Source organism: Ciconia boyciana, chromosome 2, assembly GCF_034638445.1.
Source record: "Ciconia boyciana chromosome 2, ASM3463844v1, whole genome shotgun sequence".
Taxonomy (NCBI): Eukaryota; Metazoa; Chordata; class Aves; order Ciconiiformes; family Ciconiidae; genus Ciconia; species Ciconia boyciana.
This window is the reverse complement of record NC_132935.1, coordinates 18,436,533-18,457,232: the sequence shown is the minus strand read 5'-3', so window position 1 is coordinate 18,457,232 and position 20,700 is coordinate 18,436,533. Positions and strand designations below refer to the sequence as shown.

The following is a 20,700-nucleotide window of genomic DNA, read 5'->3' as shown; positions in this document are numbered from 1 at the left end:
GGGATCAAAGTTCACTCTGATAAACATTATGTATATTCTTAGAAATGTGGACAGGCAGCTAGAGCATAAAATTCTGGACACTAGTTAATGTGGTTTAAGATGTTACCTTAAAATGGATGTGCAGTTCCTTTGATGGAAGTTACCTTCTCTTCAGTCTGTTTGGTATCTAGGGCACTTCCTATAAGTGTTTTCTCAATATACGTCAAACAAAAAAGTATTTTGACCTAATCAGCCTAATCTGGCTGATTTAGCATGATTTTGCATGCAGCAAAGTATGGAGCACTGGCAGATATTCACTGGATACTTGACTAATTGCTAGAGTATGATACATGTCTTCAACATTCATAATTTTTCACAAAATGATAGGACCTACTTTTCAGAACTACTGCTACCCTTACTCCTGGTCAAGCAAGTCAGGATATTATGTTGCCATAGTTTCAGTATCAAGAAGATAATAAATGGGGAACACAGCTACTTCACTGGAATATTTTTTGTGTAATCAAATATTCATTTAATATTGGTCCTGCTTAATCTTTAACATGACAAAATAATTTTCAAAAGTATTTGCCTGAGCTATTGCTCATTGTACTTATTTTACTACATAAGGAAACCAAATTACGAATCATTGTTCTATTGTCCCAGCTGTCCCAGGACAGCAGTACAAAGTAGATGATGAACAAAATGGTCAAACAGTGGGAGACTTAGTCTGGAACTAGAGATAAAACCAACTTACCGCAATGACAGGCCTTAATTTTTTAAAAAAATGCCAGCTGGGATCACACAAAGATTTTGGAAAAGAAAGAGATATACAGTGCAGAAATCTTAAACTCAAATGTATTCCTAAATGTTATATCATGCTGCCCTCATGTGAATACTCTCTTCTGTAAGATTTAGTTATTTCATAGAGAAAGATATAAAAGGAGGTAAAGAATAACATGTTTAATTGTTAACCAGTAATACAAATCTTATTAACTTCCAGCTTCACCAGAAAACCAAACCGGTGCATCTTTCTCCATCATGTTTGACTGAACTTTTGGCGATCAAATCAAAATGAAATCACAGAAACTTTTTTAAAAAAAAGAAAATTTGGGGGTTTTGAGGGTTACTAAGAAGATTTTCTGTAGTAGCATGTAAGGGTAGTAATACTACTAATAAAATTCTTATGAGATGAGCTCTGGAACTTGGTTGCTGAGTTTACCATTGCTTGGGTGGTCCTCCTGAAGTCACAGACACTTCATGTACCTATATCAATCCCTACTGAGAATCTGAAATTGGAAAATATTTTCACAAATTAATCTAACAAAGACTGTGGGGTTTAAATATAAAAAATTATACGAGCCACATTTTTCTCCCACTCTGATCATCCTAAAAAGAAGCATGCTGCAACACATACTGACTTTCTCATTGTGGAACAGATCATCTTTTACAGAAAGACCATACAGAAGCATGGACAGAAGCATACAAGGTAAAAAAAGGGTATACTCCTGCACAAGACATCTATGCTTTACTCAGATATTGTAGAAGTTAAATAGTAGTTAGGGACTTACAACTGAATCTACACACGGGGATACAGATCTGCTGACCTATCTGTGCAGTGATATCCCAGATTTTAAATTCCCCGCATTTCACTAATGTTGGAAAAAATTATGAATACTTCATAACAGTTCAGCCAACTGTACTAGTGGGTTGAGATATAACAAATGCTTTTAAGGCCTAGGAAAGAAAAGCTGTCTTTTACCTAGATTAATAGCTTAATGACCTGCCTATAGACTCACTTTTCTTCCCATTAGCTTTCTATAAGAAGCTATAAAATTTGTAGCTATTAAATTATTTCCTTGGCAAGAACAGCTTCTTGTATTGTTGTCAAGGAATCCCTCCAGCATAAGATGTCTACATATTCAAGCCAGCTCTGTTTCACAAACAAAAGTAAAATCAGACAATTTTAGCTCCTTTTTATGATGGTCTAGTTGCTCTGAGTACTAGAGCTCTACTAGAACTGCTACCTTGGTGAGTTTAGGTGATATCATGAGGTTTCTGGATTCCAGTAATGAACCAGATTGTAGTATGATTTTGAGACATAGTGGACCACTTGGCTCTTGACATGTAGATAATGTAGAATTAAAGGAACTCAATGAATCTCAGAAACAGCTAGTCTCAGTGCCTCCAGAGTTACCCAGTTTAGTGGCTATTGGTTATAGAAGCTTAAATGAAGTTTTAAATCTCAGTCATAGTATCGCACAAGTTGCCTTAATCTTGAAAGGACTCACACAGTTGCATAACAAACTCTGTATTCCTGCACATTTTCTCTGTGTAGTGTGTTTGCTTGAATAATGTAGCCACAGTGCTTGGAGGAGAAAACTGTTATGTTTGCAGAACTGTTGCAAACATAATTAATTTCAGCTATCTTCCTAAGAAAAACAAGAAACAGTGAGTAGATTGTGCTAACCAACACCAACCAAGCAACTGAAACTTGAAATTCCATATGCCACAGTGAAAATTAACCACTCTGCTACTAGAAAATTGAACAGTTCACACACAAAAAATTTATGAGTCGAACAGCTCAGGAACTACAGTAAAAAACAAACAAACAAACACACCCCCCCAAAAAAAAACAAAACAAAAACACCCCAAACAACAAGAACAACAACAAAAAACCCCCAAACAAACCCAACCCAACAAAACAAAAAAAACAATCTAATATGAATAGTTCATTCTGTATTACAATGAAGTCAGTATAATTATTGCAAAGCACAAGCTGGATACTAGCTTAAGCATTAACAAAATTGTTGAGCAAGTTCAATGTAAGTTTTATTTACTTTTGTATGTTAAAACATATAATGCATAAACCGAAAAAGGAAGAGCTTAACTTCAGATTTTAGGTTGCATATGAAAGTTTGGCCACTGTGAAACACGATTTTTTTTTTCTTTTCAGAATTAACCTATTTGCTCTAGAACCCCCCCCCAAACATTAGTGCATGATCCTCACAATATAATTTTTACAGTGATTCCTTGCTTCTCTTTCCAATGTATTTAACAACACAGTCTTCAGTGATTTCAACGTGGACCTGAATGGGTCTTTGCAGTTTATATAGAGCATCAAATTCACAAAAGAATATTAGACTTTTTTTTCCCCCAGTTATCCTATGAATAGCATTTCAGATCAGGATTTGTCATCCACTTTCCATGCCTGCAAGCAAAAGGGGTAGTTAAAATACAGTTTTAATAGTGTAGTAAAATAATTAAGATCCTCCCCTCCAGTTCAGTGTCATTAAAAAAAAAACACTGTTTTTTTTTTAATACCAGAAAATACTGTATGCACTGGTACTACCTGTTAATATGTACGTCCTGTACATTTCTGCAGAAAGGTAGGAAAATTAATGTGAAAATTAAGCTGTCTACAACCTTGAGGAACACTAAGGTTTTCTTTCTTTTTTTTTTTTTAAGTAAAAAAAGAGGTTTTACTGTGCTTTTCACTGGGTTGACAAGTATAGGACTTTTTTTTTTTTTGTAAATTGCTTCTTCAAGTCAAACAGAAAATTTATTTTAGTAAATGGATAATTTTACACATTATGCTCACTGGTTATTTGTGAAAGTAATCTAAGTCTTGCTACTTCACCTAAAATTCATAGGAAGATTCAGAAAAAATAACATGATTTTAAGACCCACAAAAATACCAAATTTGAATTATGAATTTGGTTATTTTCTCATCTTCACAACTGAAATGACTTTAAAGCTCATCTTCCAAAGAAGAAACATGGTTAAAAAAAGCAATTGTCCATTTTTATTTTGTTTACATTGCACTGAAAATTTACATCATACTTTTACAAATCCTTTTTCATAAAAATATACTTCTTTACAAAAGTGTATGCATTAATATAAGAGGAGTAGCCAGCTGCAGAAGAAACATTTTAAACGATCTCAAATGTATTAACCTTAACATTAATGAATGAATCATAGTTATTGCAGTCATTTGAATAAACAAGAATAAATAACGAACAATGGTATAAAATATAAAACAGCATCCTTTTAGTAGAATACAGTTTGACAGAGTTGTATGAATATTCAAAACAATATGTTGTAAAATGGTTTATAAGAAATTCATCAAACATTATAGAAATCCAAGCAGCAATCCTGGGTACAATGATTTTTGGTAGGCACTCTCTATTACGGTAATAAAAAGTTTAGATTTTCACAGGATTATTAATGTCTGAAAGGGACAATAACAGATAATTCACACTGGCTAACACACAGCATTTGTGAGTCATGCTATGAATGGAAGACAATGACCTACATCAAAAAAATTACTGAGTTTCCACTGAATAATTGTGATATGAAATAACTGTAAAACTGAAAATTACATTTCCTTAGAAGTGATTCTGGAATGTCTAAAACTTGTATCTGAGGGTTGTGGAATCTGAATTGTCCCTAAAATGAATGGATTGTCCCTAATAAAATCATGGCTTTATATATATATATGTATATATATATATATTTAATATTTTTGTTTTCGTTGCACTATGGTAATATATTCAATTTTAAATCATTAACTGTAAGGATTTGTTTCCATAAAGTATGGAATATATAGATAAAATAGATATGAAAACACAGTATTTCAAAATTATAACTTTCTCTTGCCTTGTAAGTCTGATTCAAAGTTCATTGAAGTCTCTTAGAATCCATCAACTTCAATGGGATTTTGCCATGCTTTGTGCATGCATTTTGACAAAATGCTGAAGGAATAAACTGATGTGATATGGTCTAGATTTAACTAGCATGGATTGAAAAATGGACTCTTAAATTCTTTATATATGGATTTGATTACTAATGTTACTGTAAACTGCACTTTTTAATTGGAAATATCATTAAATTATGTTTTCACATTTGAGAAATATATAAGATGGTCACTCTTTTGAATGATCTTCAACAGTAAGGAACATAGCCACATGACAAAGCTCAATTCATATTAGCTTCTTGATTGCAAAATTTATCTAGTTGTATGATTGACAAAAAAAATGTAGAAACATTACCATTTGTGGGTATTGTTAATTGAAACAGAGAAAAGCAGCTTGACTTGGAACACGAAAAGGAAGCAAAATGTGAAGCAGGGAAGGAAATTCATTAAATAAGAACCTGACATTTTAATTTTTCTTCTGTGACATGAAAAGAGTAAGTTGTACTTGCTGATTTCTAAATACTACATCCTGGACTTAAAACATTAACTGTTCTGAAAAAAATAAAATACTAAATGGGCTGAATAAATGAAAAATGGTACAAACTCATGAGAAAGATGTAGCATATGAGTGTTAAAGAGAAGTCAGTGATCTATTGTCTCCTGTAAGTATAGCTCTTATTTTCTACCTATATCTTTTTTTTAACCCAGTCCCTCTATTATAGTTTTTATAAAGCACAGAAATACTGATAGTGGATGCTCCTCCAATATATGCAAATAAGTTTTATGTTTTAGAATAACCTCCTTTTTTAAAAAAGCAAATAAACTGTGAGTAGCACTCATGGAGTGCAGCAAATTTTTTTAAAACTCTCCGTGGTATACACGAAGAAGAATTCTGATCCAGTTTGTGAAAAACAAATCAAAACAAAATAACCACAACCCATTCTTGTCTATCATCCTCAGGAAAAGGTGACCCAGTATATCCTGAAAAGTGTGCTTCATTTTTTTTTTAATTTTTTTTTTAATCAGTGAACTGTGTGTGCACTTTGTTGTGTGTCAGTTTCCAGACTTTGAAGACATATCATTACCACATTATACCATTGTGCAAACGGTGTTCAAGTTGGGGTCAAATCGTACTGCTTTCCCTTCCACAGACTTTGCATTTGTGTCATACATGGGGTTTTCAAAAGCAGCTTGTCCATTATTATTTTCATGTACAGAGCATCCTGTATACTGTGTTTTAGGTGCAGTCCTGTAGAAGAAAGACAGAGTATTTGTAACTGCAGTTTTCCTCAGTGACTTGATGTGGTTTAAGAATCTGAACAGAATTTAGCTCCCAATTCCAATTATGGGAGCTAAATATAACATCTCAAATTTTTTTTTACAGTATCTGTGCTAAGAATTAGTACTTTCTTTATCAAAGTTTAAGGGATTTATGATTCATTTAAAATGGTGTTCACTTAAAAACTTAGTTAACAACCTGAGAAGAGGTAGGTATTTCCACTTGGATGATCAGATGATAAATAGTTAAGAGTACAATAAAATCTTGTAAAGATGCAATAATTCCTCAGCCAGATGACTGAGATTTTCCCTTTGGAGACTCAAAAAGTTTATCAAGAATGAATTCATAGCTGAAACATTTTCTTTTTCACTAAGTAACTCAAAATATCAAAGATCAATCACTTGAAAATATTTCATCTATATTGTTATGTAAAATGTATTCTGTATTGTAAATCATGAATATAAAAAGTGAAGACAAGTGCTTATAGCATACAGTTAATAGCAGATGTATAAAAAAATTACGTGAACATTTTTTAGTACTCTGAAGCAGTCCAAAAACAAGTGGTATCATTTAAAAATGATGGTATGTATTTTAAATTGATGTTATCCTGCAGAGTTATTTACAATGATTATTGTCAGGCTACCAGATGTAAATCACCATGTTGACAGCTAGTAGGCAATTAATTGTCTTGTCATTAAAGTGATTAAATTTTCTTTAGTCATCTAATGCTTTAAAGCTATAGGAAAAGATTACTTGACACTAAATCCAAAGAACTAATACTGGTCCCTATAACATGAACAAAACTGTTGAACTTAGGCTAATGAAATTGAGAAGGCTGGTGGCTGTGTAACATAGCTGCATATGAACTAATAATTTCAGATGCAGAAACAGTTCTATAACGAAACCTCTCAATGACATAATACTTGCATATACTTGCAAGTCAATAAAGAGAGCAGGCATTAAAATAAATTACTCAAGATATGACTCATAATTCTGTCTCATGTAAAAAAAATACAGGCAATCTACTGTAAGTACACACAGTCTATTAATTATATTATTCCCCATATGCCAATAATTTATAGCATCCATTTTGTTACCATAAAGAGAGAAATTTGTAACATTTTAAATAGTTAGGAATGAAATTATAGCAAGGTACAATAAATTGATCTCTCAGCCATTATGCCAGACCTTAATGGAAGTAGAAAGAACTGTCTACATGCATATTTTGCAAACATTTTGTGGTTTTACAGAAAACTTTTTTTATACTAATAAAGATTGAAAGCAATAAAACCACCAAGTCATACAGGAATTCTATGTATGTACTTTTGTTTACGTATTGTAAACAAAATTGTTTACTTACCTTTGTTTATAAAGATAAAAGCCAAAACCAGCAAATATAAGAGCAAAGAAAGGCACAAGGATAGCAATGGCCACTGAACTACTATTTGTACCATGTGGTTGATTAGAAGAATTTGAACCCTCAGACATGTTGAGACCTAAAAAGAATGATAAGAAAAAAAAAGTAATATAATTGTTACCCCCAGCACATACTACTCCATAAACTTCAAAATTCAATAACACTTTGTGATTGGGTCATCATAATGTGTTTAGCTGTATACATACAGCTGTATGCTGAGACCACCTGGAAAGTAACTGCAGTGTGGTATACCATATTCTGATTAATAAGTGGATGCAAAATGTCAGGAGAAAAATACATATACTCTGGTACAGTAAATATTTTACTGAATAATTCTGTATGGTATTCAAGTTTTGGATGTTATTAATACACATTAAAGTACTGTGTTACAGAAAGTCAAATTTATAATAACCCATATGTTAGATTGATTATATTACTGATTATATTTTTATATTTCAGAAAGAACAAATCCTGCATGTATAAAAAACAAATATGATTTCAAGGAAAGGGTAAATCACATGAAGAGGCAAACTGAGTGAAACATAAAGTGAAGGAGGTAGGAACAATTGTGAAGAGCTAAAGCCAGATCTTGATGACAAAATAAGAATATGATATGCTGCATGGTTGAGGAACACGTTATCTAGATTATCTCTATAGACAAGATATACACCTTTTTAATGCGAGGAAAGGAATACCAATGCAGCTTCGAAGTTAATTTTTAAGCTTTGAACTGGACCTTTTAAGAATTGCATAGGTCATAATATTTCCTGACTTTCTTGATCTTCAAGGCAAAATATAGAAATTTAAAAAACCACCCAAACAAACAAACAAAAAGAAACAAACAGATAATCAATATACAAAAATACAGAAAAATAAATTAAATATTGTGAGGAAAATTGTTTGGGATAAGCAATCAAAATATTTTGTTTCAGAGAAACCATTTTTGTGCTTGTGTGCATGAAATAATGAAGTGGTAAACATGCTAAACAAAATTTGTTCAAGGGTTGTAAATCTCTCCGTAACCGTATTATTGGCTATATTAACTACAATTAATTCTTGCCTAGAATATAAACTGGAGTGAACTGTTCTGTTCCTAGAAGATATGAACCAATAAAAAGTACCTTCAATATATTAAAGAATCTCACAACTACCAAAAAAAAAAAAAGAAAAAGACAAATCCCTCTGAAAATCAAACGAAGAAATGTAATTTTCATAAGAAACTATCAAACCAATTTGCCACGGAAGTCTTGCATTTTAATTTTTGTTAGATGACTTTCAAATATTTTGAAAAAGTTAATAAAGGGAAATAACTCTTTTTATATTCATGTAAAGGAAATATTTCTTGATGAAGATATTTCTAAAAATTCTTTTTAAGGAATTTGCATATGCAAATACAGTGAAAATCAAGATCAGAAACAGTCCAGTTTACTGTGACTTAGAATTCTGAAAAAAGAAAAATTTGCCTTTACCTCATACATTCATTAAAAAATCCTTCCAGCACATTCAAAAATTAAAGAATTTCCCAGCTTTACTGAAAAGGTAAGGGTGCACAATACTTTGCAGCCGAAAGAACCTACTTTTGCCTCCACATATAGGAATTTTATCTGAAGATAAACACTCTATCTAAGGAGCCATTACATCAGTGAAAAATAATTCCTCTTCTAAGACATTATCAATAGTATTTTATCATTCAAGAATTCAGTATTAACTAAATTCAAATTCTTGTTGAAGGATAAATATCACAGTTCTGTAAGGTAGTATCAGAAAAGTAAATTGAATTCTTTTTCTCAAAAAGCACAACAGAATGTTGTTACCAGAGCTCTGTTACCAGAGCTGTCTTCTCTAAGAAAGGATAAATAAAGACTATTAGTTTGGTGTAGAACTGAATGTATAGAACCAAGAAGTCAGTTATTAGGAAATAAATGCTTATCAAGTAGGTAAGATTTTGTTCTTCTTAAGAGTAGCATAAAGATTTACTTGCAAATATTTAGCAGTTTCACTCTTCTAGCAAATATTTAGGTGGAATGTTTTTTCAGCACCATGAGCAAGAGATCAGTTTAGGAGAGCATCCTATAACATGGACTTTCTAAATAGTTATTAAGATGTGAAACTAAATGCATTTTACACAGATTCATAGAAAAACACTGCTTAAAACATTAAAAATGTATAGCTGTACTAAGCTGCATCTTAACTCCCTATAACTTCTGACAAAACAGTCTTTGTAAGTACTACTTAAATTAAATTTTAAAGATATTAATACCTCAATATTCTACAAAATGTTAATACTGATAATATACTTCAGATGCCCTTATACTACTGGACATAATAAAACAGAACATGGAACAATGAACTGGCAAAAACTTAGAATTTGCTGAATACCTAATCTTTGAAGTCCAAATTGTCCATAATCTTTACCCTGGATGAATCCTTGAAAAACATATGTTGCCCCATCAGGTTCAGCAGAAACCTGTAAACAAAAAGTACTCTGAATTAAATGGGGAAAAGTTTGGTACAAGTATCTATTTGGAAGAGAGATAACCTAATATGTTTGACTGGTAGCTGTTATTTCCCATTAAAAACATCCTATTTTCTCTAGGAAATCTATAAAGTTCAAAAGAAAAGACAGAACTGTTAAAGGAACAACTTAGACATCGTGGCTTATGGCCACATGTACTACCCTATAATACCTTTAACTGTATTATTTTTTAAAACCAACAAAACTTAATGTTTCTGGCAATTCAAGATGTCAGTATTTCTAAGTATCTTACTTCATAATTATCTGATTTGTTTAGGAAGTAGATAGCAAAAGTTATATCGTAAATAATCCTAAGAATGCAAGTATTGATGTTTTAACAATTACTTTAAAACTAAATAAAAAAGACCTTGCATTCAATTGACAGTTAGTTCCTTTGTTCTTACTCAGCGCTTATCCCAATAATTACCTAAGTATACATCTGTAGACCAGAAGAATATTGAATGAGGCTTTGGTACAAGAGCAAAACATGCTAGTGTAAACTAAAAGACTTGTGGGAGGGAGGAAAGGGTTGTGATCCTATGAATATCTCCCTTATTAGGGTAAGTACATTCTAAACTAACACATTGTATTCAAATTTACAGGTACTTGCTTCCCTGGATAGTTATTAGGTTTAAATTCAGTGGTCCCGAGGCAGGTTCCTTCAAGATTTTCCCTTAAGCCTCCCTTTCTCAAGGCAACAGTATGTCTTCAGCAATGACCTGAAGCTATGTTTTCACTGAAGAAAGGGTGCATTTCTCAGGTCAATTTCTTACTTTGGGGCAAAGCAGCCTGTTTGATCTATTCCAAGATTAAAAAAAAATAAAATGGTCAAATAAGAACAGTATGTAAATAGCATATGGAATGGAGGGATTGTACTGTGTATTTTTGTACCTTTAGAAGTCTGAAAGTAAATTTATTGCTTTTACCATATTTTTTTCACCTCACGAGCATACTCATGAGGCCTAAGGTTTGTACAAACCAAGGGAGTTAAGCCCTTTTACCAATATATTTATTGTTTAACCGGTTATGTTTTTTTTTGCTTTGGTTTTGGTTTTGCACCTTTTAAAAATTATTATTGAAGCAGTGCCACAAGTTATACAAATATAAATTTATGTGTACACTTCAATGTACACCTCTTCTCTTCTTTTGGCATGTGCACCCATATTGGTGTCCTAGTAGTGCTTTACCAGTAAGTGAAACATAAGAAAACAGATTCCTTGAAAAATGAGATGGTGTAATAGGGATGTATGAGTGTTCATCATCATTCAAATTATTTTAGGACCTTTCTTTATGGAAAAATCTACTTTCTTCTCTGGCAAATTAAGTGTCTCAGGCCCCCAACACACTCAGCTCTTGCCAGCCTTAGCATTGTCTTGGGCAATGTTTGTTTTTCCTGTCTATTCTCTGAAGGGATTTCCAAAAAAACACATCCCAGCCCCTGAGCTGTTGCTTCTTCTTCTTACCCCTCTCCTTCACCTCTCCTCCTCTCAGTTATGTGTTCTCTTCTTCCCCCTTTCAAAGAATAAGCTCAGTCTCAGAACCCTCAAAGGGCTTAATGCTTAATTAGAGCAATCTATTTTGTTTTCCCCTTACATGTAACAGTTCAGCTTTTTCATGGTATTTCTAAAAGTATCACCAAAAAGTAAACCATGACTGCTAGCCTAAAGATAAAAATTTATATTATATTAATATTATATATTATAATATTATTATAAATTGATATTGTATTATCATGATAAAATTTCTCAATATATTGTGATAAAATTCAAAGAGAAGTAAGAGAATGGTTTCTGTGTTAACATGCATTATAATTGTGCCTACGCAGTATGACTATTCCCATATTTTCCTTCAGACTGGTCTCCTATATCTTACAATAAAATCTTCATTTCATTTAATGAATCAACATTGTTAACAAGAATCAGTGTTGCTAACAAGATTCCATTTGATATGTCTCAGGATTTTTTGGGTGTAGAACACCAGCATGATTTCAAACATAAAAAATCTTTCTCTCTCTTTCATATCAGAAATATACTCACAAAACCATCCATAGCCCATTTTTCCTCTTTCAGCTTGCTCACAGATGTATGGGAGGGTGCTTTAATGAGATATATGTGGAGCATTAGCCGAGCTTCCTGGCTTTTATACACTCCTGTAGAATATAGTTTTAAAAATTTATATTTGTGTTGAGTAGAGAAATAATTTAATCTTTAAGAATAAGCATTTTATCTCTTGCCTTAAAAAGGGAAAGCAGAAAGAATAGATAGAATTGTTACCAACATTTTATTTTAGCAAGCTGCATTCTTTTGTGAAATTATTTCAATTATCATAGAATTTCAATAGAAACTGTTTTTAGCTTAGCCTGTAGAAAGGACAGGCTATTACTTAACAGTTATGGTAACAAGCCTTAGACAGAACAAACATTGACAGTAATCTGGTCTGAGGTGGAAAATACTGTTCTGAATCAGGCAGAGCGTATTTGAACCTCGCATCCCCACTTTCAATATTTGTAATTTAGTCATCAGGTAAAGCAGATGAAAATAGGAACATCCACATCTAAATGCTTTTCCAAAAGCTGGTGTTAAATTAAAAATTTCTAAATTTGAAAATATCTCAAAAAATGGAATTGTTCTTCAGCAGTCAATATTATGACACAGTTTCTTCCAGACAATGACAAGACTTGTATATAACCATATTCACTTTGTAGGCATAATTAATTGACTCATTTTCATTCCTGCAGAAGAAATATTTAGAACCCAAATAACCTTATTTTTTAATTTGGAGAATGAAGATAAAATAGTGCGATATGCTTAATGATTTAATCTTCCATTACAGAGACAATGGTGAATAGTGAAAATACAGTCAAGATTTTTTTACCCCCACATTTTTAACCATTGTCATCAATTAATGGTTTAAGACTTCAGATTTTAAATAGAAGACCTCCCTAGTATGATCATTTCCTTTCTGGCAGAGCACTGAAATTACTGTAGATTTCATATGAAGTCTTCTATTTGTAGAATCACACAAGGTTATATTGCACTCTACATAAACAAAAGCTAATGATAGCTAAAACTTTAACAGAAACAAAACTAAAACCAAAAACAAGAAAAAGAAAAAAAACCCCAAGCAATTATACTTCCACCTCCAGAAAATGCCACCAAACTGAAATTAAAATTCACTGATTTCTTGACTCATCACAGAACAGACTTCATACTGTAAATTAATTAGACTTAAACACCAGCTTTCATCCCTCCCATTTTTTTTTTATGTATACTGACTTTCAAATGTGGATGACTTCAGACTAGATTTAGTTAGTATATGTTAGCTACATATGAACTAAACTACATCTCTTTGTATTAACTGAAACCTCCAGTAGCATAGCAGTACCCTTAATTTTAGTCATTTCCCATTTTTATGTTCATCCAAATTCTCTGATGTGAACAAGAAGTGAAGACAGCACTGAGATGTAGGAGAAGGTACTGGCTCTCTGTATTGGGTTTGAGTGGAAAGGCTTTGGTAGCAGGGAGGCTGCAGGGGTGGCTTCTGTGACAAAATGCCAGAAGATTCTGCCATGTATGACAGAATCAATGTCAGCTGGCACTGACTGAGGCTGAGCCAATCAGCGATGGTGGTAGCACCTCTATGATGACATATTTAAGAAGGGGGAAAAAACTGCTGTGCAACAGCAGCCAGAAGAGAGGAGTGAGAAGATGTGAGAGAAACAGCTCTGCAGACACCCAGGTCAGTGAAGAAGGAGGGGGAGGAGGTGCTCCAGGTGCTTAAGAAGAGATTGCCTTGCAGCTGCTGCTGAAGACCATGGTGAGGCAGGCTGTCCCCCTGCGGCCCATGGAGGTTAACGGTGCAGCAGATATCCACCTGCAGCCCATGGAGGTTAATGGTGCAGCAGATATCCACCTGCAGCCCATGGAGGTTAATGGTGCAGCAGATATCCACCTGCGGCCCATGGAGGTTAATGGTGCAGCAGATATCCACCTGCGGCCCATGGAGGTTAATGGTGCAGCAGATATCCACCTGCAGCCCATGGAGGTTAATGGTGCAGCAGATATCCACCTGCAGCCCATGGAGGACCCCATGCCAGAGCAGGTGGATGTGCCCAAAGGAGGCTGTGACCCTGGGGAAAGCCTGAGCTGGAGCAGGCTCCTGGCAGGACCTGTGGAGAGAGGAGCCCATGCTGGAGCAGGTTTGCTGGCAGGACTTGTGACTCCATGGGGGGCCCATGTTGGAGCAGTCTGTTCCTGAAGGACTGCACCCCATGGAAAGGACACATGGAAAGGACCCATGCTGGAGCAGATTGTAAAGAACCGCAGCCCACGGGAAGGAGGCACATTGTAGAAGTTTGTGGAGGACTGTCTCCTGTGGGTGGGACCCCATGCTGGAGCAGGGGAAGAAAGCGAAGGACTATCTCCCATGGGTGGGACCCCGTGCTGGAGCAGGGGAAGGAGCAGCAGAGATGTGTGATGAACTAACCACAACCTCCATTCCCCATCCTCCTGTGCCACTTGGAGGGGAGGAGGTAGAGAAATTGGGAGTGAAGTTGAGTCTGGGAAGAGGGGAGAGGTGTGAGGAAGGTGTTTTAAGAGTTGGTTTTATTTCTCATTAACCTACTCTCATTTGATTGGCAATAAATTAAATTAATTTCCCCAAGCCAAGTCTGTTTTGCCCACAACGGTAATGGGTGAGTGATCTGTCCCTGTCCTTATCTCAACCCACGAGACCTTTGTTATATTTTTCTTCCCCTGTCCAGTTGAGGAGGGGGAGTGATAGAGCAGCTTGGTGGGCACCTGGTGTCCAGCTAAGGTCAACCAACCACACTATCAGTGAAAAAAAATATAACTAAGGCTGCACAAAACCACTAGCTAACACAGTAGCGGAAGGAAGGAAATACCTAGGTACTTAGTGCTCTTTGCATCTTAAGGTAGAGAGGGAAGAAATGCTGGCACAACCAATAGCTTAATATTGGACTGCAGTGCTGCAAAAGAGACGCTCTGGGACACAGCAGAGTTTTCAGACTAACAGTTAGAGTTTTGTATACATGGTCACAAGAAAATGGTGGTTGATGTTATTGTGTTAAAATGAACTCCAGAGAAGAAAAAGCATGCTCACATCTGTCTTGCTGGCTGTTAATCTGAGAAAAACAAAAACTTATAAATTGGAAACAGATCACATGCCCAGATATATTCCAGCTAAGAAAAGACATTTAACTTTGTCCTCTCTGTTAGTCTATTCGCTCTAGGCTCTCACTACAGACTACAGTGAGATGGGCATCTCAAAAGTTCAATTCAGGTTAAGATGCAAACTTCCTAGCTCTCTTCAGAAGCTGCAGTAAGAGACAGGGCAATGAGATTTCTGATTCATGTTTCTCATTTACCTGCCTAAATCCACAGAACAAAAGCCTTCTCTGCATTAAGGGTAGGTGATTGCCCTATAGGAGATATCATTATATATAAATAATATCTGAGCTAACAAGCAGACTTACTTTTGTGTTAACACTGCACTGAGCTCAAATGAATGTGCCTTGATAAGACAGGGTTTATTCTCTTGTCTTCAGGACTGCGTTAACGTTATCACACAGTGTTCGGTCACTTTAAGAGCTTGAACAGTGTGCATCTAGAAATCATTTGGAACTTGGGGAAAAAAAAATCAATCACATCTACCATGGATGTATCTTATAAATGTACATTAGGAAATACTTGAATGAGGCTGAGGGCTGTGGTGTGTGTACATGGGCATAAACATTAGGTACGTACACTCAAACAAGAGCATAGAGAAAAATTATCCCACAGACCAAGGCACCCCTGTTCTCTGCTAATTTACAATGGTGAATTCGCAAGCGTTTCTTGGTGAAAGGCCGATGTGCTTCTTCAGAGCTGGCAACTGGTTTCCCAGTCTACAACAGAGTGTTTAATCTGAGCCAAATAAAGAAGTAAAAGTTGTACCTTTCTCTTCTCTTAATCCCTGTAAGAGCATTACTATTTTCACTCATGATAACCTGATCAAAAGAACATGCCCATTTCTAACCTGTGACAGACATATATACTATAATTACAGCAAGCACAAGTGTCAAAATAAAAAGAAGTAAAAAAAATGCAGTAAATGATAGAATGCAAAACAGTAAGTGCTGCACAGGGAGATTAGTTTTCATTTCAGAAACTGACAAGTTGAGTATAGGAGAAATCAGCTTCCTGGCATCTAAATGTCTTTTTTGATCCCTACTTCCCTGGTCCTAAGATACTCTTTCAATATACAGGATCTCAGTTTTCTATCTGCAAAATAGGGAAAGGGAATAATATTAATTACCTGATGACGTGTACAATGCTTGTATGTAGAGTGAAAATGGGCATTTGAAATAACTTTTGTGTCTAATTGAGGGAACCTTTTTATTTGGAGGAGGAAGTTGTTTGGATGGGAAAATACAGCTTTTACTTTTACTAATCCTAAAAATACGAAATACTACATCCGCTGCACCTTATACCCTCATATAAATTACATGGCTGAAACTAAACATATCTTTATCATATGATAAAGATATCATATGATAGAATAAATTCACACAGACAATCAAGAAAAACACAGTTACCAGTCAGAAAATATTTTATGAAACAGTCAGTCCACCTATGGCCTCTCAGGTGTGACTCTTCAAAGAACACCTACAAAATACCATCAACAGACAAACCTAGTGACAAAAATTCACCACTCTACTAGATACTAGAAACTAAGAGCTCAACAGAGACATGGATTCTTTGGCCCATTACATTCTTCCTGTAGACCACACCTCTCAGAAACATATGGGCTGAACTTCCCCCCACTCTGTTTATCCAACAGGTTAATGTTCTATCACTTCTGTCTTTGCTAACACCTCTGGGATAAAGAGTGATGTTAAACTACTTCAGAAAAAGGGGTCCTTAAGTGATAAACAAGATTAAAACCAACAGTGTCCAGCCTGTATGTTAACTGCAAATTTTAGGCTTCTTCAGTCCTTGCAAAAAGTGTTGTAGACAGAGAGTGAAGTTTCAAGAAACTGAGTTTTGAGTGATAATATTGATTTCAGGTGTTTCTTATGCTTATTCACACCCCTGTGCTATAGCCTGCCACTCCTGTGGTGTGCCAGGCCTATTGCCTGTGTGGCTAAGATATCTCAATCAAGGGATTGACAGTTTGAAAAACAAACAAAAACTATAAACCCAAACATTTTTTACAGTATTTTTGTTTGCTTTCTTGTCAAGCCATAGCTGTAGTTTCTGCTGATGGTTCACAGTATAGAGAACTGTGCATATTGTGCCAACATAACCATGGCAACAGTGCTCTGTGTGGCAGGGACTATGGAATATCATAAATGAAGATTGCAATCAAGGGCTTCTGAAACCACAGCATGAAGTATAGCTACTTTTTTCAACTATATCAGCTAGTCTAACAAGTGTCATTTCTCCTTGCTCTCCATGTTCATTAAGTGTCTCTGCCTTGCTAGGTCAACACATATCACTCTCATCATATTGCTTATTAGCCAATAATAGGCTATTGCAGGGAAACTGTACAATTAAGAATTAAGAAAATCTCAGGAACAGTAATTTAAGTTTATTTATAATATTTAAGAAAGAAGCATGAGAATTAGGATGATTCTTTCACTCCTCATCGACTGTTAACTCCAAATATAACAAAAACCTGGGAAATTAAAAAAGGAGAGAAGAAAAAGGTGGAAAAATCCCTACCTTTGAAAAGGAACTGAACTAGAATGAAAATTTATTTGATAAGCTAAGAAATTTTCCAGAAGGTGTTAAAAGTTTAAGTGTTATGCACAAAGTTACAGGGAACTAATGTATATAAGGCAGAAAAAATTAAATGGAAATTAATTTTTCTTATCCCATACCTGATAGCAGCAATTCCATATTGCTGTTTGTAAGTGTTGCATTTACTCTTCCTGAAGTTGCATTGAAACTGGTGACTGTCAAAGTCATTGGCTGTTTCTTGCTTTTGTAATTGTAAGATCCTTTCCATATATAATTTTGGGCAAATACATCATCAGGAACTATACAGACATCAAACATGTTTCAACACATTTTGCAATATTTAGTACTTATGAAGTCAAGCATCCAACAAAATATATGATAAATATTAGCATTTTTATCCTCTCTGTTTTTAAGTCTATTAGGCATAATCTTCACATATAAAGCATAGAAACCTGGCATGAACACTTCTGAAAGAAATGTATTTGTACTCAAGAACACAACCACAACTGTACCTTCATTTGGTTCTTTCCTCAAATATGGACATGTCCTAAAATTAAACCAACTTCACAAAATCTAGTTTAACAGCTGTAACCAAAAGACCAGATTCCTCTCACTGCAGTCTTTTCTATGCCAGCACAGACAGGCAGGGACATACAGTTAGGATTAAATTTTGCAGAAATTAATATTGATTGAGATACCAAAATTTTATAAGCATATTTAAATGACATTAAAAGATTATAAGCATCTTCTTTATTACCTAGTCAATTTTTCTAATGAAAAATTTATATAAGAAGTTTTGTCCTTCTTCAAATGCTTAAAAACATAATGAGTTTCATCAGGAGAAAAAAAAAATCCCCTGATTTAAAATTCAAAAGAGATCATAGACTGCAGGAAAAATAAATATGCTAGATTTATACCTTTACATTTAATATTTATCATTATCTAACTGTAAAATGATTAATTTAAGTAATGTTATTCCAGCAACAGTATGGTTTTAAAAAAAAAAAAAGTTACCTATCCGGTAGAAACAGATACATGCAAATCTTTAAAATCTTAAGATGAGATACCATTTAAATAAGTAAATTGAAGATGACTTAAGATGGCTTTACTACACTTTCCAAAGGCAGTGTATCAAACTTAGCCCTATAACAAATAATCACTATTTAAAATCAGCACTTTCACATTATTTGGAGTCACACTGAACTTAAAGCTCTGCGTTTTTGTGTGCATTGCCATCTCATGTCATATAGACACAGAAGACTAGTTGCCCCTTTCTCTCTCAAGATATCCCAAAATTCAAGATTGGGGCACACTAGAATACCCGACAGTCTTCCTTCATAATTTGTTTTATGGGTCACAGAGACAGGTTGTCTTCCCCACAGAGAGTAAAAGAGCTTTCCCAGTTTTTTATTTGTGTATGTATATGTATATATGCATATATTTTTTTTTACAAGTAAACCCATAAAAACAAAACACCTAGATACTGGGCCTGCAAACTGCAAGCAGGGAAACTGCATGGTGCAAACAGTCTGATGCTGTTGATTTGTGATCTGCCTGAAATGTATTTCCCTACTTTCAGGAAAACTGATCTTTATGCACTTTATTTGCAATTAATTGGGATTGTACAAAAAGCTGCTGAATGAAAAAACTGATAATATGACTACCATGCAATACATCATTGACAAACACAGTTTTGAAGTAGTGTACAGCCTGTTAAAAAAAACCAAACAAACCAAACAAACAAAAAGCCTCACAAAACCCCCCTATGCTAAGGAATTGCTTTTAAATCTTTATTCATTATTGGTAGACATTTAATAGGGTTATAGTCAAAGGATAATTTTAGTTAAGGAGACTTCTCTCTTCAAAAAGTCTCTTCAGTGGACAGAGAAAGGCTTCTCTTGGATCTAGTCAGGACATCCAAAGATGGTCTTCTATAGCAAATTAGTTAAAAATGGAGTTGACTTTAGCCAGAGTTAGAGAGACTACCTTCTCTTGGCTAAAATTAGCTTTTTTGAAGGTTAAGTTGAAGGCTAATACTGAAGTATTTAGGTAAAGCAATTTAAATTATCAGTATGTAAAAGAAATGCAAGACTGAAAAAAACTGTGAAACAACATGTCTTTATTTCTGGGTGACTAATATAGTTTCTGAATGGGTAAATTGCATAGCATCTTACACAGAATACAGTGATTTCACTGAAACCAATAAAACTCTCACCACATAACAGTTAGAAACTGTATATGGATATAAATAATAGCATATAGTCTAGATGGATTTAAACATTGGGGAATAATTTAATTAATGATGTTTTTATTCTGTTAATGTAATGCCTATTCTAATACCCTTTATTCATTCTAAACCATTCAGTGCAGTCTCACTAAATTGATTCTCATTGTCTTTTCTATAGAAATTGTTTAAAACTATATATACCTCAAAGTACTTACCACTTAGTTTGGGACTTGGTGTTCCCAAAGCTGGTCTGGGGTCCTTCACTAGTATTTTAGAACCAGCTGTTAGAAAGAATGAATGACAAAAAGACAAATCAGTAGCGAATATGTTACTCAGAAACTAGGAAAATAATTTCCATAGTGGAATTTTTTTGTTACAAAGGATATAAGATATTTGAAACTCAAATATGAATGAGATTTCAGTCAGTATCAAGCCTTAGTATCACAGGAGCACACACCCACTGATTTCTTCTGTTGCCGCATTTTACCCTAAGTCAGTCACCTGGATGCTCCCAAGTAATTTGCAATACCCAAACAGTGTAGACTTTCACTTCAGAACCCACATTTCAGAATTCATAGTCCTGGACTATGCACCTAATATGTGAGATGTCGTCTAATATGTAATCTGAGGCTAGTTATATCATTTAAATCGGGATCCACACAAAATAGTACTGTGAATAGTGCTTTGACTGGAAGCAATGTAACACCAAACAGTGAAGAGATACATAACAAGGGCATTTTAAATTATTTTCCTCTCCAGGACTTAATTATCTTCAACAGTACTGAGTGAGACATCTTGTGTTCAAGACTGAAAACCCAAAGGTTCATGCTTAATCTCTTAACAATGGA

General features: G+C 34.4%; 1 protein-coding gene across 3 annotated transcripts in view; it reads right to left on the bottom strand.

Annotated features, from left to right (window-relative positions):
- Nucleotides 1-4,580: 4,580 nt before the first annotated feature.
- CSMD3 (CUB and Sushi multiple domains 3) overlaps nucleotides 4,581-20,700 on the bottom strand; it is a 782,968-nt gene continuing 766,848 nt past the window's right edge. For all 3 annotated transcript variants that reach the window (XM_072852006.1, XM_072852007.1, XM_072852008.1), the window contains 6 exons: nucleotides 20,068-20,133; nucleotides 17,766-17,924; nucleotides 11,920-12,032; nucleotides 9,748-9,835; nucleotides 7,312-7,447; nucleotides 4,581-5,921 (listed from right to left, as the gene is read on the bottom strand). In XM_072852006.1, the coding sequence (XP_072708107.1) occupies nucleotides 5,762-5,921; nucleotides 7,312-7,447; nucleotides 9,748-9,835; nucleotides 11,920-12,032; nucleotides 17,766-17,924; nucleotides 20,068-20,133 (722 nt within the window). In that variant the 3' untranslated portion in view covers nucleotides 4,581-5,761. The remainder of the gene's footprint in view (nucleotides 5,922-7,311; nucleotides 7,448-9,747; nucleotides 9,836-11,919; nucleotides 12,033-17,765; nucleotides 17,925-20,067; nucleotides 20,134-20,700) is intronic.